The 17,272-nt window shown below is 46.2% G+C and overlaps 5 protein-coding genes and 1 long non-coding RNA gene across 8 annotated transcripts; 3 read left to right on the top strand and 3 right to left on the bottom strand.

Annotated features, from left to right (window-relative positions):
* Nucleotides 1-1,902: 1,902 nt before the first annotated feature.
* Nucleotides 1,903-4,224, bottom strand: LOC126330077 (uncharacterized). Its single transcript, XM_049996326.1, has 2 exons — nucleotides 3,950-4,224; nucleotides 1,903-3,846 (listed from the first exon to the last, which is right to left on the bottom strand). Exons 1-2 carry the CDS (start codon nucleotides 4,005-4,007, stop codon nucleotides 2,051-2,053), a joined length of 1,854 nt encoding a protein of 617 aa, XP_049852283.1. The 5' UTR covers nucleotides 4,008-4,224; the 3' UTR covers nucleotides 1,903-2,050.
* A 1,251-nt stretch (nucleotides 4,225-5,475) lies between these two features.
* On the top strand, nucleotides 5,476-6,495 carry LOC126330075 (U6 small nuclear RNA (adenine-(43)-N(6))-methyltransferase-like). Its single transcript, XM_049996323.1, has one exon. It carries the CDS (start codon nucleotides 5,476-5,478, stop codon nucleotides 6,493-6,495), a length of 1,020 nt encoding a protein of 339 aa, XP_049852280.1.
* A 524-nt stretch (nucleotides 6,496-7,019) lies between these two features.
* Nucleotides 7,020-7,553, bottom strand: LOC126330078 (uncharacterized). Its single transcript, XR_007562691.1, has 3 exons — nucleotides 7,509-7,553; nucleotides 7,171-7,415; nucleotides 7,020-7,108 (listed from the first exon to the last, which is right to left on the bottom strand). It is a non-coding gene; the product is annotated as an uncharacterized LOC126330078 (long non-coding RNA).
* A 234-nt stretch (nucleotides 7,554-7,787) lies between these two features.
* Nucleotides 7,788-9,321, top strand: LOC126330076 (uncharacterized). Of its 2 annotated transcripts, XR_007562690.1 has the most exons (3): nucleotides 7,788-7,852; nucleotides 7,946-8,973; nucleotides 9,049-9,321. XR_007562690.1 is itself a non-coding variant. In XM_049996324.1 (2 exons), the coding sequence occupies exons 1-2, from the start codon at nucleotides 7,847-7,849 to the stop codon at nucleotides 8,870-8,872; spliced, it is 933 nt and encodes a 310-aa protein (XP_049852281.1). In that variant the 5' UTR covers nucleotides 7,788-7,846; the 3' UTR covers nucleotides 8,873-9,321. The 2 variants fall into 2 exon arrangements, 1 of the variants encoding a protein (XP_049852281.1); XM_049996324.1 differs by having other exon boundaries at nucleotides 7,946-9,321.
* Nucleotides 9,322-12,263: 2,942 nt separating this feature from the next.
* On the top strand, nucleotides 12,264-16,186 carry LOC126330073 (tRNA (guanine-N(7)-)-methyltransferase non-catalytic subunit wdr4-like). Of its 2 annotated transcripts, XM_049996320.1 has the most exons (5): nucleotides 12,264-12,721; nucleotides 12,790-12,966; nucleotides 13,035-13,321; nucleotides 13,378-14,432; nucleotides 14,485-16,186. In XM_049996320.1, the coding sequence occupies exons 4-5, from the start codon at nucleotides 14,086-14,088 to the stop codon at nucleotides 15,452-15,454; spliced, it is 1,317 nt and encodes a 438-aa protein (XP_049852277.1). In that variant the 5' UTR covers nucleotides 12,264-12,721; nucleotides 12,790-12,966; nucleotides 13,035-13,321; nucleotides 13,378-14,085; the 3' UTR covers nucleotides 15,455-16,186. The 2 variants fall into 2 exon arrangements, with proteins under 2 accessions (XP_049852277.1, XP_049852278.1); XM_049996321.1 differs by lacking the exon at nucleotides 14,485-16,186 and having other exon boundaries at nucleotides 12,264-12,704; nucleotides 13,378-14,085.
* LOC126330074 (CWF19-like protein 1) lies at nucleotides 15,566-16,702 on the bottom strand. Its single transcript, XM_049996322.1, has one exon. The coding sequence runs from the start codon at nucleotides 16,700-16,702 to the stop codon at nucleotides 15,566-15,568; it is 1,137 nt and encodes a 378-aa protein (XP_049852279.1).
* Nucleotides 16,703-17,272: the final 570 nt, after the last annotated feature.

Below are 17,272 nucleotides of genomic sequence, written 5' to 3'. Positions count from 1 at the left end.
ACACACGCGAGACAGATGGCGAGCAACCCGTGAAGGGCCTGCTGTGTCCCGCGGCGATGGCGAGAGTGACCGTGGGCGAGGCGATGACGAACCTGTGCTGCGCGTACGTGTCGGGCGGGTCGAGGAACGTCAAGGCGTCCGCGAATTGGATGTGGCCGGCGAAGCTGCCCGGCGAGGCGGCCGCGATCTACGAGGCGTGCTCGGCGATGTCCGCCGTCATGTGCGAGCTCGGGCTCGCCGTGGACGGGGGCAAGGACAGCCTCACCATGGCCGCCAAGCTCCCCGGGGGCGAAGTCGTCAAGTGTCCGGGCACCCTCGTGGTCTCCCTGTATGCGCCCATGGAAGACGTGAACCTCCACGTCTCGCCGAACATCCGGCGACCCGGCGAGAGCAGCCTCGTCTTCGTCGACATGTCCCTCGGCCGCAACCGCCTCGGCGGCTCCGCCCTGGCGCGCGGGCTCAAGCAGCTCGGAGACGCCCCTCCGGACATGGATAATCCAGACCTGTTCCTGAAAATGTGGAATTTTGTCCAGTCCGCTGTCCTCTCCGGACTCGCTCTCTCCGGACACGACCGGAGCGACGGCGGCCATCCTGGTGACCCTTCTGGAGATGGCCATATCCGGCCACTGCGGCCTCCAGCTCCGCCTCCCTCCCTACCCTGGCAGTACCTACGTCGACCGCGTCCTTGCACCCCTCTTCTCTGAGGAACTCGGCGTCGTCCTCGAAGTCCCCACCCCCTCCCTCCCCCTCCTCCTCGACCATCTGCCCCTCCACGGCGTCCCCACCCAGCACCTCCACGTCCTGGGCTCCACCACCCTCGACAAGCGCATCCTCCTCCTCGACTCCGACGGCTCCCCCCTCCTCGACTCCGACCTCCTCGACCTCTGGTCCTCCTGGGAACGAACCAGCTTCCAACTCGAGCGCCTCCAGTGCCGCCTCGAATCCGTCCTCCAAGAGGAAGACCTCTCCCTCCGCCATCCCCCCTCCTACTCTCTCTCCTTCGACCCCTGGCACCCCCTCCTCACCCTCTCCCCCTCCCCCCGCAACCCCAAAGTCGCCATCATCCGCGAGGAAGGCAGCAACGGCGACCGCGAAATGGCCGCCGCCTTCCTCGCCTCTCACTTCGAACCCTGGGACGTCAACATGCACGACCTCGTCCACCGCCGCGTCTCCCTCGACATGTTCAAGGGCTGCGTCTTCGTCGGCGGCTTCTCCTACGGCGACGTCGCCGGCTCCGCCAAAGGCTGGGCCAGCGTCATCAAGTACAACCAACACGTCCATCAACAACTCAACCACTTCATCAAAAACCGACAAGACACCTTCACTCTCGGCGTCTGCAACGGCTGTCAACTCCTCTCCATCCTCGGCGTCACTCCCTTCCCTCAACAACCCCTCCCCGACTCTCACCAACCCCACTTCTCCCCCAACGACAGCGGGCGGTTCGAATCCAGGTTCCCCTCCGTCCGCATCCTCCCAAGCCCCTCCATCTTCCTCCGAGGCATGGCCGGCTCCGTCCTCGGCATCTGGACCGCTCACGCCGAAGGCAAACTCACCTTCCCCAACCAACTCGTCGAGCAAACCGTCCTCGACCGCGGACTCGCCCCCATCCGCTACGTCGACGACTCCGGACGCGTCACCCAGCAATACCCGCTCAATCCAAACGGCTCCCCACACGGCATCGCCGCCCTCTGCAGCGAAGACGGCAGGCACCTCTCCATGATGCCTCACTGCGAACGCTCCTTCCTCCTCCGCCAGTGGCCCTGGATCCCCGAACCCTGGCGCTCCTCCTCCAACGGGCAACTCTACTCCCCCTGGAAGAAACTCTTCGACAACGCACACGCCTGGGCCACCTCCTCTCTATAAAGCCACCCCTTCGAACCTTCACCTAAACCGAAAACCTGTCTTCTTTTTTTTTTTTTTTTTTTCCTCTCTCTCTGTACATTAAACATATAGCACACAACAACTATACAGGCTACTCTGCTTTTTGACAACGACGAACACGTCCTTCGGCCATCCACAGCTGCCACCCCCGTTCGAACCACCCCCCTCTCTACCTAAACCCCCTCGAACGCGAATACAACCTCTCTATCTCCGTGGCCAACACCGAGCTAATCTCCTGCAGCTTGATGATGCAGTGCGCGTACGCTCGCTGCTGCGACTTCGTCAACACCTTCAACCGCGACTGGTACCGACCAAACGACGGCGAACTCGACGACGACTTCTGCTGTCGGCACTGCTGCTCGAAGAGATCGTTGAACAACTTGAGCTTCGTCAAAATAACCTCCTTCATGTCAAGCAAGTTGATAACGTTGGCCATGCACTCGATATCGTACGGCGCGACCGGAACCGCGCCACCCGGACTCAGCGGCGTAACTCGGCGCTCTCGGCGACGCAGCGGCGACAGAGCGCCCAACGAATAACTTGGCTTTGTGTAATTCGCGCTGTACGCGGGAAAAACTCTGTTTTTCGGCGTTCTGTCAACCGCTTCACTAGCGCAGCTCATCTGCTGTCGAAGCGGCGAAGGGACCGCGCCGTTGAAGGCGCTCTGCTCGCCGCCCTGCACGAGGGGACGGTAATTGAAGGCGGCGATGCCGGGATGGTGGCTCGACACCGGCAGTGGATGGAACAACAGCCTAGGCTCGCAAGGCGTGGCAGCGGTCCGTTCCATTAAAAGCTTGTAAGACATCACGCAAACATCCGGAAGGGAAACGGTCGCTTTGGGTGTTCTGCCGTGATCTTCTTCATCCAGCAGGATGGTGTAAGTGTAATCGGAGAAATTATATTTTTCGACAACACCGAGGCTAACTTTAAGCTTGGGATCGTCTGGACTCGATATGAGCGCCAGACAACGCTCATTTCCAGGAATGATGTCTTTAAGGTAGGCGTTCGGACCTGCGTCAATGACGGGCGAAGTCGCGTAAAATGATGGATCCGCTTGGAGGAGACCCATGTTCGAAGGATGATATAGATACACCATGGATGACGGCATATTCGCAGCAATTCTAGGAGGAGGCGTTCGCAAAGGCCCATTTTGCTCCGGACGAACCATTTGAAAAGCATTCTGTCTTTTTTGTTTACGATACCTTTCGAGTTCCGCCCTCTCTTTTTGTAAAAACCTCTGCGAGAATATGCTCACTTTCCCCATCATGCGTCTGGCCATGTTCCATTGCTTCCTTGTAGCCACTCTCATGTGAGAGAGCTTAAGCGCGTGCAAGCAAAAAATGAACTCGTTCTTCCCATACCAACCCACGTCGATGTCGGAGTAGAAGAATTCGTAAATGTACCAAAGCTGCAATCCAGATCGACGCTCCGCAACGGACTCCGAACCGGCGCCCCCTACCATTCGGTCCAAAATCGACCTCTGGCGCTCGAGAGACGAAGCATCGCCTCCCGCCGCCGCAGTGTGCTGTCTCTCTGGCAAAAAAAAAGGCATCTCAACAGGCACAAAAGACCTCCGCTCTTCCTCCCCATTTGACTCCGGCGAAAAGCAGGGCGAATGAGCCATGTCAAACCCTTTGTGAACAGAAGGAACAAGTCGCCGAATTTTGCTAGGTGTCGTCTGACTGAGGTTGTTCAACGCTATTACCGCCGTGACTTCAGCTTCACCTGGCAGAGAATCAATGTCTTCGTTCTTCCGGACCGAATGCGTTCGACCCTGCTTCGTAGCCCTCTTGCTCACAGACGGCACCTTCGTCGGCGAAAAAAATGACCCCTGCGCAGAAAACGAAGCACGACCCGATTCGTTCGACTCCTTCGCATCATCCGCCAAGGCCGTGGACAATTTACTTCCAAAATCCGCCATCATCGTCATTTCGAACCGAAACCAAAAAGGAGAAAAAAAATTTTCTTCGCAAGCCATCAAGAGAAGAAAAGAGAGAGAAAATATTGAGGAGAAAAAAAAAGCCGTTAGAAATAGATCTAGCAACAGCTAAACAAGAAAACACCGCACCTGGTGTCCAAAGACTCCCTTCCCACCCCATCGATACGCAGCAAAAAAAGGCACCCATACAGCCTTAAACCAGAAACTTACTTCAAATATTGCGTTCAAAAAGTAAAATGCATGTATTTACCGATACCGGTAAGATATAGTGTACTCACATGCATAAATGCATCTGTTTCCTAGCCTTCTGAGTTCGAAAAGGAAAGTATAATTAAAAACGGAGAGCGCAAAACCAAAAAATATATATCTTATGAAGCCCCTACACACATGTGTACGTCAACCTTCTATCAGTATCTCTCCAAAAGAAGTATAAAAAAATAAGAATTTTTCTAAAAATCGATCTTTTTGCCTCATAAAAAGTGGCCGTAACAGGGCGGCTGCACGTGCAAGCTCCAAGGCATATCGATTTACCTGTCCACTCTAGCTGACTGACAAGCGCACGCATGCAAAACGAGACTACCCGAGGGAGGCATGGTCGACTGGACAGAGGCTGTGAATGCAAAAGATAGCATGCCCCAAAATACACACTGAAACTTTATCACATTACCGAGTAATTGAATTGAAGTATCTCAATGCAAGTTTCAGAATTCACACAATCTAAGCAAAATATCGAAAAGTTTTTCTTTTCCTGACTCAGGCACTCGTTCTCCGCCAGCCATGCGAAAAGTCCTAAAATATTTTCTTTTACCTGATCGCACAGCTCGATCCAGCCGTTGACACTGATCCACCCTCGAGAAGAGCGCGATTCGAGGGGAAAAATTCCCTAGTCAACACACATGTGTGTATGGACCACCTCTACAAAGAGAACATACACTTTTCATGTCTGCAATACAAAATAGTTTTTTTTTCTCAAACCATTTTGCAGCTCTCTCGACCGTAACCTTCTTTTTCTTACATATGCACATCATACAGGGTAGGCTATGGATCTGAAGAAGAAAAAAACCTTGACAGACGAGCCCTCGTCTACCCTATCATTTGTCGCCTCGGCTTCGAGCAGAGAACCCCTTGCTTTTGCCGACCTGTCTGACGAGTCTCGTGAAATCTGTCCGAAACGTACCACTGACGAGCTGACCCCTGAACCGGAAGAGGATGCGAACAAGCGAGAAATTGAGGCAGGCAACAAATCTGACGATCATGACACGTTTTTTCCTGAAAAGTTCAGAAATATGCCAGATTTTGGGTACTTGGCGCGAAAATACCCATCATTTCAAGCGTTTGTAACCTTCCGAAAGCGAATATCTTCTACGGATTCTCTGTCTAATAAAACAAACATTCCACGTGCATCGATTGATTGGAAAAATGCTGAGGCCGTTAGGGAATTAAACCGTCTCTTATTACTTGAGTGGTTTGGCGTACGAATTGAATTGCCATCCGATCGTCTCTGTCCAACTGTGTTATCTCGTACAAATTATATCTGCTGGATTCACGAACTTCTTAAACGCTTCAACCCTGCTCTTCTCTTGGATGCCGGTACTATCACTGGTATCGACATCGGAACTGGCGCCTCCTGCATCTATCCTTTGATTGGCAGAGCCATGTATAATTGGAAGTTCCTCGCGAGCGATGTGGATTTAACTTCTTTGCAGTGGGCATACAAAAATGTAGTACTGAACCATTGGGAAAAGGATATTTTGCTTATCAAAGCCAAAAAAATTCAGACGTCTTCGAGCTATTTTATTTTCCAAGGATGCATAGACATTGAATCGGATAGAGTGCAGAATGAAGTGAATGATTTAGGCACATTCCAAAAAAGACCAATTATATTTTCTATGTGTAATCCGCCTTTTTTTGTAAAGATCAAAGACAAAGTGCCTAGACCAAGCACTGTCTGCACGGCATCCGCTTCGGAACTGGCAACTGAAGGTGGCGAAACAGAATTCGTAAAACGCATGATAGACGAAAGCCTAGACATAAAAGACAACATCATATGGTACACTACACTAATCGGTAAAAAAGTCAACGTTCGTTTTATTCTTGATTATTTGAAAATAAAAAACGTACCCATGATTGAGCAAGGAGAGCTAAAACAAGGCCGAAATACGCGATGGGTGCTTGGATGGACATTTCACGCACCTACCATTCAGACTGTTAGAGACTTTAAAAGAAAACTTTACAGACAAGATAAAATTTATAACGACCGAGTATATTTTATCAGCCTTTCAATTGGTACATCTCACCGACAAGTGATAGAGTTTATTTCAAATTGGCTCAATTCTAAAAAGATATCCTACTCAGTAGATTTTTCAGCTCTAGAATGTACTGGGAATATCTACAGCATTTCCCCGTGGTATATGTCATTAGAGTGTGCAACCGTTCAAACACCTCACGAAGAATGTTCTTTGGTAGGCCCAGCAGTTATCCCAGACATTATTTTTCATTATCAATTCAAGGTTATGCAGTCGAACCGTGTTCAGTCTAGTTTGGTTTGTACACTCGAATGGCGCCCATCTTGGTCCTCCTCCTTAGCGCACTCAATGCACATATTTGGAATTCTCGTCAAAGAAATCGAAAATTTCTTGATGAATGAGGGCCTGTCTCCCGCCAATCAGTTTTGAATTGATATACACATTTTAGAAATGGCGAGAAAAATTGAACCGCGTGGCTAATAGGGTGCAATAGAAATTTGACGAAATTACGCTGAGAAAAATTGAGAAAAATCGTTTCTGAATCCATAATTTGGAGCTCCTACTGCCTCTGTTTTCCCCATGCAACGTTATCGAATTCCATGGCCTCACTGGAATTCAAAACGACGCGAATCTGATGAAAAGGAAACTTCTGGACGTTAAGGGCATAGACAGGTGATATCAAAAACATGATGTATCCTCTCTTTTCTAATATGCTAAACCATCTTTCATAAAGATATAGGAAATGCCTTAAGAGCGAGCACATTCATCGCTTTTCATATTTTCTACAAATTCAAGAAATCGGTTTGTTTTGATCGAACCCGGTTTTGGTAGATTGCGAATGAGATTATAGGCAGTTTCCCATTTACTCCTGTCTTCTTTGATTCTTTCTGAGGCAGCTTCCTCTCTCTTGACCTTCCTCTCTTCTATCAATCGTTTGTGTTCTTCTGCGAGTCTCTTGAGTATTTCCACAGCGCGTTTCTTCGCCTCTATTCGTATCTGCTCTTCTTTTTCTAGACTATCGTCTAATTTGGATTTTTTCTCGCTTTTTTGCGAAAAACGTCAGCAGAATATATGAGCTAAAAAATGTCTTATCGACGCACGTACACCGAAACATCTGGCGTATTTTTAGAGGTGTCAGGATCTTGAGCGGACTCAGTCGAGGGCTTTTCCGCGTTAGGAATGGGTGAAGAACATTCTTTTATCAATAGGTTCAAATCGCTTTCCTCTTCAGCGACTGGTTTAGAAGCTATAGAGATATCAACATGCTCTGTATCTTTATCATCGAACAATTCAATGTTGTCTTGAAGTGGGCTGGATGCTTGGTCTGCCGCAGGTGGGGAAGACATTGCCTCAAAACACAGATTGATTGAACGATGAGGTAAAATTACAAATATGTCAGCATCGTGCAACATGGAACTTCGAAAGTAAAATGATTTACGTACTCGTCTTTCGTTGTTGGCAGGCTCGGCTGCAACTGTTTGGCAAAGGGGTAAGGTAGATTTTTTTCCGGAAGGAGAGAAAAAAAAATAATAGTTTTTTTCTGAATTGGAAAATTTTTGACAAGAATCAGTTGTCTGTCGCTATTAGAATAGACTGAGCAATGGTGCGTATTATTTGCGAGGAGAAACGTTATAGTCGGAGTGCACAAAAATGAGTCTCTTTCGTTTATCAAAAAAATGCCCGGATAGGGGGTAGCCCAAAATGAGCACATGACTGAAAAGAGCTTTTTTACCTGAGATAGGCAGTGACATTAAAATCGTTTGATACCTGCCACTCGGACATGGTTGTACGTATTAAAAAATGTGTGTACATAATACGTACACCTTTTTTTTTTGAGCAAGGTCATTGCTTTGTATTGCTCGACTAATCCTTTATTTAGCATGATGTCCAAATGGATTATTATGCCAGGCGTTTGGCAACTTGCTCATCGGACCATACGATCAAAATTTTCGATGTAGCGAACGACACACATTCCCTTGTAGCTCAATTGGCGGGTCATACTGGCCCAGTGTGGCAAGTATCATGGGCGCATCCTCGATTCGGAAATATTATTGCATCTTGCGGGTATGATCGTAATGTCATCATATGGAAGGAGCAAGAAAATGTAAAAAATTCTTGGGTTCAAATTTACAAATATAGCAATCATCAATATTCTGTCAATTCTATTGCTTGGTCTCCTCAGGAGTATGGCTTGTGTTTGGCTTGTGCATCTTCCGATGGGTGTGTGTCGGTCATTCAGCTCAACGATGACGAAACTTGGAATGTAGATAAATTCGAGGCACATAACTTTGGTGCTAATTCTGTATCTTGGGCACCTGCGTCTTCTTTTCTAATGGGATTCTCGACTCAGCCTCAAGTTCGCAGACTTGTGACGGGTGGGTGTGACTGCCTGGTGAAAATTTGGGTCTCTGACCTCACTCAACTTGGCGCTTCACAACAATCAGGCTCAAATTGGGTTTTAGAGCACTCGCTGACAGGCCACAAAGATTGGGTCAGAGACGTCCAATGGGCCCCAAACGTGGGTACTTTAAACGAAACGATTGCATCGGGATCTCAAGATGGCACAGTCTACATATGGACTTCTGATAACTCTAATCAAGCATCGCCTTCTACTTGGTCAAAACAAGCGCTGAAACCTGAACTTGGAGAAACCATATGGCGTCTATCCTGGTCACTAACGGGAAATATCTTAGCCGTTTCTAGCGGGGATGATAAAGTGACCCTATGGAAAGAAGCCATAGACCGTAAATGGACTTGCTTGACGTCTATCAACGAAAAAAAAACTGAACAGCAAAGTAGCAACTAAACTTTAATTCTCACCACGCATAACCGATAAATTTGCTTAAAGTTTTGCATTTTATTATCTCTCTCAACAAATGGCGTCAATACTAGCAACGAATTTATATAGTACGGTAAAATATGTATTTGTCTATATCCTTATTTGAAGACCAAAAGAGACATTCTAATTCCGCGTGGAATAAGCCGATCCGTCGTTTCCTTTTCATCAGAACGGTTCAACCGCTTAAGTTTTCGACAAAGATAAAACAAAATTTGATGATAAAAAATATTGTATCAAAAACCGGATCGACCCTTTCCAGCTCACAACATCTGTTTGAACCTTTTCCAACCGCCTTGAAAAACCGCTAATTAGATGAAGTGCTCCCCTATTTCAAGAGAATGTAGAGCTTCGACTTTTCCAAAAACTTTGTTTCAATTTTTGCGACGGACCGCAGGGCCCCTCCCTATCTAGAAAAATAGCGGAATTTAACAGCCCCGCTATAAATTTCAAATTGGGAGCACAGATTTTCGCATCAATAGATTCTCTTTTTTGCAGCTGTGCAAAAGAAAAAAATTTTAAATTTATCTGAAGCATACACATTAGTGCTATTCTGTTGTATGGTGTGATTCTTGCTAGGCCGCTTTCCTAAATGAGGGATAGAATAATCCTATAAAAAAATTCTATGGTGATATGAAGAGGAATATGAACTTGGAAAGTTATTTCAGCGTTTCGAAGTCTAAAGTACGCTGGTTTGCATGCATAATGCATATGTAGCTTTCTCGTACCAATGCATGTCCGCGATACAAAAGTACTATAGCTTCGATACCTTCTTACCTAAATATCTTATCGATGCGTAAAGGAGCGCGGTTCTCCAGAGCGTGAATCAGCCGATTCTGATTTATTGAACAGCCGAGGTACTGCGTGCATGGACGCGAAATAGCCACGAATTTTTTAAGCTAATTTGTTTTTTTGTGGTCAGCGTTTTCAAAGAGGGATTCTAATAAAAAAAAAAAAAAAACTGGCTCTTTGGAGAATGAAACCTTGGATCGCATTGACATCTTCCTGACTGCTTCAAAAAAAAAACAGTCTTTGAAAGATGAAAGAAACACGCCTTGTTTAGCTGACTCTCTTGAAAAAGACAATACTCAGCAGATTAAAGATCATGATGCTATGAAGTCGAACAGCAAATTGAAAGAAAAAGAGGCAGCTAAAAAAAGTCATTCGCATGCGCCCAATAAAGAAGGCAGAGGAGTCAAACGTCAAAGCCCAACTGATATTTTAGATTCGTCAGAACTTTCGACGAAAAAAATTAATACACCGTCGGACCACCCGTCTAAAAAGGTTCACAATATTGATCCCTCTGATGTCACAGTCATGCCATCCAACTACACAAACTATATTAATCGCGGTGGCCCACTTCACAAAGGTGAAAAAGACATTCCAGTTGGATCTCCAACCTGTCTTGGTGGGTATAATTTTATTGTGACGGGCGTTCTAGACACGCTAGAGCGGGAAGAGGTCATAGAACTTATTGAGAGATGCGGTGGAAAGGTTAGTAAAACGTTGACGAAGAAGGTAACGCACGCATTGATTGGAAGAGAGGCTGGTCCCAGTAAGATGAAATTGATTGAGGCCAAAAAAATTCCCATATTCGACGAAGATGGTCTGTTTGATTTGATTAAACAAAATTCGGGTTCATCGAAAGTTGAATCCAAACGCTTGATGGACGTTTGCGAGCATTTAGACGACGATCAAAAAAACCTCGAACAACTAAATTCACCTAAGTCATCCTTTTCCCTATGGACTGAAAAATATCGTCCGGGAGTTCCTTCTGAGATTATAGGAAATCAAAGAAGTCTCCAAGTTTTGATCGACTGGCTAGAAAACTGGGGAAAAAATTGTACTCAAGACACCAAAAAGACATTTCATAAGGCCTGTCTTTTGACAGGTCCTCCAGGGATTGGGAAAACATGTAGTGCGCTTGTTGCAGTTGAGAAGTGCGGATACAGAGCTTATCATTTAAACGCGTCCGATCAACGATCTAAAACTGCTCTTAAAGATAGGGTAGAATCTCTTTTGAATACTTGCGGCATCTTCGAATTTTTTGGCTCGAAAAAATCCAAAACTGTATTGATCATGGATGAAATAGATGGAATGAGCTCTGGTGACCGAGGGGGTTTAGGAGAAGTGTCTCAAATGGTTAAGATGTCACAAGTTCCTATTATAGCTCTCGCCAATGATCGATATGCAGTCAGAACATTGGCAGGTTCCGCCCTTGTTCTTCATTTGCCATACCACCGTCCTACTGTTCATCAGATTCTATCAAGAGTTAATTTCATTGCATCTCAGGAAAACTTGGACCCCTCTTTTTGTAATCGAGATTTTCTCCAAAAGCTCATCGAATCCGCGCATGGAGACATACGGACCGTCATCAATCAAATGCAACTCCTATCAAAGCATTCAGCAACAAGCAGTGATTCCCTAGAGACGATGGTCAAAGACTCGACAAAAGATATCGAGTTCACGCCATTTGACGCAGCGTCCAAATTACTCAATTCAAATTCAGAAAATTTGAATCATAACTTGGATCTTTTTTTTGTTGATTATTCTCTCATTCCGGCATTCGTACATCAGAATTATTTGAAATCGAGCTTCAAGACACCTTCACAAATGGGCCAGTCTGGCCCAGACAATTTTTTTTTGCGTCACGTCTTGGCAGCAAATTCTATCTCGTTAGGGGATATTCTGGCAAAAGACATTTTCATCTACCAAAACTGGTCTTTGCTTCCTAGCTATGGAACTGTATCGTCTCTCAGGCCCGGTTTTTTCGTTCGCGGATTTTCTCGTCAAATCGAATTTCCTGCCATACTGTCTAAATCAAGCAAGGTAAAAAAAACACAATTTCTGCTCGAGCAGCTGTCAAAAGAAATGAGCATGCGGACAAACAACGCCTCTTCCTACGCTATTTTGTTCGACTATATGCCAGTTTTAGTAAAAAAGCTCTTTCATCCGCTCACTGAAGGAGGAAGCACCCCAATTCAGTCCGTCATCGACTTTATGGATACTTATTTCATATCGAAAGAAGGAAGAGATACCGTACTGGAAATTGCGAACTACAGTAAATTTCCATCTCAGATCTCGGATATGCTTAACTCTATTCCTACTGCAACCAAGACAGCTTTTACCAGAGCCTACAACTCCAGAATTCATAACGTTATCTCGAAAAAAAAGTTTGCCAAAAATGAGGTTTCTGATGACCAACTAGTCGAGGGAGAAACTGAACTCGAATCGTCGGAAGATGAATTTCTTGCAGACGTGAAAGTCTCAACCTCAAAAGCCAAGAACTTGAAATCCAAGAAAAAGTTAAAATAATTTTTTTTACATCCTAAATATTTTTTTACACATTATCGTTCAGCCCACTCACATCTATCCTCCGATTTATTGAGAATCCATAGTGGTATTTTAGGCATGCTTGATACCGCTCTCCTATGACGTGAATAGAGACTATTGAAGGAGAAACTATATGTGCTATCGGCGATTAGCTTTGCTCCATTAGCGAAATTTAAAAATAATATGACATTCGACTCAGCAGAAGTTTCGAGTTTGGCGCTCACAGACAGCTCTGTTCTTCCAGAGGAGTGGTCTTCAGATGAAAAAATGGCTGCGCTGTTTGGACCTCTTCATCTCCCCTTTAATCACAGTTCAGAACAGCTAATAAATTACAATAATAAAGTGAATTTTTGGCAAAACCTAATTGTCAATTTGTACGCGAAGCATGCCGTTCTCTCGAAGAAGTCGCCCACTTGTTCATTGAACAGTCTGAAGTCGATGATGTGCAGAAAAGGAATAGTTCCAATGGGTATGGAAACCGTTGTAGTATGTTTTGTTTGTTGTTACAAAAAGTAGTTGTTTCGGCGCTAAAGTTATCCGTTTGCACATTTTAGAAAGAGATGGTTCAACGTCAAATACTGGTCCCGTTAGAAAGTTTTGGTTCCCGTACTTATTATTCGTGGGGTGTTTGGTTCAAGAGCATTCTTTCTGGGGTTATAGGCGCGCTCTCTGAGAGGTCCCAAAGAGCTATGCCTGAGGACAAAGTTTACGTAATCTTCCCTGTGGCTAAGGTATGTGAAGCTAGGTTTCAGGGAGACTGTGGCGGGTCGTCGGTGTGGCGCTAACGTGGTGTCTTTAGGAAAGGTCTGAGAGGCTGGTAGAACAAATCAAGAGCATCTATCAGTCGAAGAGACACGTTTTTACACTTGAGGAGCTGGAGAAAACGTTGAAAATAAATTACTTGAAGATTTTGGTTCCTTTGCTTCCAGTTACTGTCTTCAAGGTAAAGGGCAAATGCTGCCTCAAGTTCTACACTGACGAAGCCGAGAAGAAAGTAAATGAAGTTGATCTTGGAATTTTAAGTCTTTGTTCTACCATTGAGTATTTGAATGAAAGAATGCAAATTGTGTCGTCTAATATAAAAGAGTACGTTTTTTTTTTTGGTTATCCGTAGAACAAGTTGTTTACTGCTTTTTTTGTAGGACGCACGAAAAAATTTTAGAGGCGTTTTCTTCAAAGAGCGTAGCAGTACATCTTCTGCGTCGCAAAAAGCGGTTTGAGAAGATGCTTGAACAGATTTGTAAAGTTCAGGAGAGGCTCGAAGAAATTTTGACTAAGATAGAACAAGGAAAGTTGTCTTATGAAATATTTGAAGTACTTCAAACAGGGTCATCTGCGTTGAATCAGATGACCGACAAGGTTGTTGTCGATCAGCTGTACGATTTGAAGGAATCTTTGACGGATGTGATGGATCGATACGAAGAGATAGAGTCTGTGGGAGTGTTGGGCGCGGACGAGCCTTCGGAAGAAGAGGAGGAAGAATTGAGGGAATTGTTGAAAAGGACGAAGGATGGCAGTTTGTCCCCGGTTGAATTAACTGCCGACGAGGCTGAGATACGAGACGTACAAGATATGCAAGAAGATGAGCTCATCAATGAACTTGCTCAATTGAGCGTTGTGAAAGAAGGTGAATTGCTCGAGAAGGTTGGATGAGTAGGCAGTTTTCGTCACGCGAATTCAGGTTTTTATTTTCTGATTCTTTTTGAGTGAGGAGGAGTGCTAGGATTCTGGAATGTCGGTAAACAGGCACAGAGAAATAGCATTCGGGTGACAGATGTATTTATGGCAAAAATTTTTTTTCATGGATTTATTTTTTCAGGTCGATTCATCTTTTTTATGCCGAAAAAGAGATGAACGACGATGAGCTATTGAAAGGCAAACGCGTGGGTTATGCCCTTTCTTGTAACAAGATAAATACAACTGATCGAGCAACATGGGTGCCATCAGATACCGATCAAGTGGCTTTGTTTGCTGTAGATTATTCTCTGTATTTGATAGCTTTTGGGCCATTTGCACGGTCGTCTTCATCCGTTGCAATAGTAAAATTGAGATTCAAAGACTACGTTAGGACATGTTCAATAGATGGCTCGGGTCGTCTTTTGGCCGTCGCATTTCAAAGTAAAAAGTTTTCGATTTTTGACTTAAACTGCCCTTGTTCGACGGATGAGGGGGCCGGATTTGCGTGTTGCTATGAGAGGTATGCCACGGGTTTAAGTTATCTGCGACCGTTTTTTGACTTTTGTTTTTAGCAAACTTTCGAAAAAGTTGGTCAAGATTCAATGGGAGAATGAGTCTTCTATTTTGTGTGCCGACAAATTTGGCACGTTTTTCCTTTACTGTTTTCAAATTGATGCAACTGGAACACCGGTTCATTTGAGTCTACGCTGGGACAAGCCGAGAGTGCCTCTGGGTCATTACTCAACCGTTACTGAATTCCTCATTGCGTCTCCAGCTTCAAATTCCGACGCGGATCGACATTCCGTGCTCGTCTCAGCTGACAAGGATGAAAAAATTCGGGTGTCAAGGTGGCCTCACGCCTACGATATTCTGTGTTTTTGCCTCGGACACACGCAGTTTGTATCCAGCCTTTGCATAGTTCGGAATGAACGCGATGGTCTCGACATACTTTTATCGGCTGGAGGTGACAGTCGGCTAATTGCGTGGGACTATACATGCGGGAGGCAGTTGGCCGCGGCGGACCTCTCAGATATTGTGGACCATTTTGAGGGACTTTCCTGTGAGTTGAGAAGACGCTATTCCCAGACGGGAGTTGTGGCCACCAATATTCTTTATCTCAAGGAAAAAAACCTGGTCGTGATAGGCATAGAATTGTTGGACTATTTATTATTTTATGGCGTCGTCAAAAATGGCGAGATTAGCCTGAAACACCTAAAGAGTTGCCGCATTAACTTAATTCCCACTAAAATTGCGGTTGATGCCCAGTCCAAGTTGTGGATAGCTGGACTTGCTGTACATTCGTCGCCAATTCTCGTGTACGATGTGTCGATTTGTCCGGACGGTCTTCCGAGCTTAGACATTGACAAGGAGTCAACCAGTCTGGTGGAGGCGTTTGACGGTCCTTTGTGTGCAGAAACTGTACTGGACTTTCTGCTGCAGGAGAAAAATTTCAGAAAGCAGGCTTATTTCGTCTCGCACTCGAACCAGGCGCCGTCGACTGAAGAGGACCCGTGCAAAAAGCGGCCACATCTGGAAGCTTGAGTATCCGCTCAAGAGGGAGGTGAGCGCGCGAGATGGTGGTGCACGGTTTTGCAAGAACACGAAGTATTTTTTTTGCGATCGGAGCGTTGTTATGCCGCCTCCCATAATTTTTTAAGTCCGATTGAAGTCATAGTCAGAAAAAAGTTCTGCGAATTGTGCGACGATTTGTTCTTCTTCTTCTTTTGTGTTGGTACAGGATTTCCAGTCTTCTCTTTCTGGCGTGCCCAGGGCGTCGGAAACCACTTGGCGAGCGAACTGAAGGGGGACGTGGACATGAGGAGAGATAGTGGCCAGCCATTCGGTCTCTCTGATTCTCAGGAAGAAATAGGTCGCTTCGGTGATTGGTTTCGAATCTGGATCTCTTTTTTCGAGCGATATGCCCATTTTTTCCGATTCTCTCTGAAACCGTTGGCCGATTTCGTCGGCGATTGACTCGGGAACTGCGACGATTTGAAGGTGAGCGTGGACTCGGGCATCCGAGTTTTTCTTGAAAGCCGACTCCCAAGCCAGCATGGCGTTGCCTTCGGACTTGAAGCAAGTCGATAGAGATGCTAGGTATTTAGTTATTTCTGTCCATACGCTGGGATTTACAGATGAGATGGATGGCCCGTGATCGATGGGGATGATTAGGATGTGTTCGTTGGTGATGCCGCCCTTTGCCATGGCCAGATAGGCCTCTTCCCCTACTGAAAAGATCAGGTGTTGTTCGACTTCTGGATTCGAAAGACAAAACCAACATCCCTGCATTCTGTTCATCATTGGGTGTTGTCGGCATTTGAGAGACGCTCTTCGGTGTCTTTTGGGGTTGTACCTTGTTTGATCCGGATGATCGGTCGGGTTCCTCTTCGACGCCGTTGAGTTCTCATTGCTGCCTGGCATCCAACTAGAGTCAGCGCGGAGAGGGTCTAACTCGTTCCAGCGGCTCGCATTTTTTTTTTCTTTGGTACGATTTGCCGCGTGCCAGTACGTCAGAGGGGACTCTTTGACGCCTTCTGGGACATGGAACAGTTCCGCCGGGTTCATAATTCGAAGCGGCGTCGCAGAAAGAGCGTAGACGTACTTTTGTTTCTTTTTGTTGAACGCATCAGCTAAAGCAACGAATCTAGTCATAGGACGGTTATTGTCATTTTTGTATGGCGCCATTTCAAAGGCGACGTGCATAGGACTAGCTGCGAAGTGATATCTAGGGGTCAGGTGGGCCGCCGCCCTCGCAACGCTGGCGATCCCAACGAAGTCCATTTCGAGCATCGACACGCCAGGTAAGTTGAGTTTGTCCAAGTTCTTCAAAATACCCCGACTCCAGTGGTTTGTGAGCAAGAAGTCGATCCCCTTAAATCCGAAACTGGAAGACTTTTCGATCAGCCGAGCGAGCTGGTCCTCTGACTCACAGTTGTCGTCGTCCTGCAAAAAATTCAAATAAGCCACCTGGAATCCCAGAATGTCGCACAGCCCGCAACAGCCCAAGTAGACCAGGTTCTCGCACAGCTGACCCCCCGGGGGAAGCGGGGTCTTTATGTAGTGCTCCTGGTCAGGCGTCGTTATGAAGTAGGTCAAAACGGGCACTTCCACAACAACGTTGGCGTACGCGTGTACGGTCGTGTACACACCGATAAAGTTAGCATACACATCTATTGGAAGTGAAGGTTACGTACGCGTCGTCGTCGCATGCCTTTTTTGAGTCCTTCTAGGTACGGCGCCAGCTCGGATCCAGTCTCAAAGAACTGTCCTATACAGAACAGCGCGTCGAAGGGTCCATGGCTCGACGAGAGTGCCGAAATTTTTTCATAGGTTTGTTCGAACTTTCCTCGCAGGTCCGCT

This window comes from Schistocerca gregaria, unplaced genomic scaffold, assembly GCF_023897955.1.
Source record: "Schistocerca gregaria isolate iqSchGreg1 unplaced genomic scaffold, iqSchGreg1.2 ptg001247l, whole genome shotgun sequence".
In the NCBI taxonomy this organism is placed as follows: domain Eukaryota; kingdom Metazoa; phylum Arthropoda; class Insecta; order Orthoptera; family Acrididae; genus Schistocerca; species Schistocerca gregaria.
The sequence above is the reverse complement of the archived record's forward strand: the minus strand, read 5'-3'. Positions and strand labels throughout refer to the sequence as shown.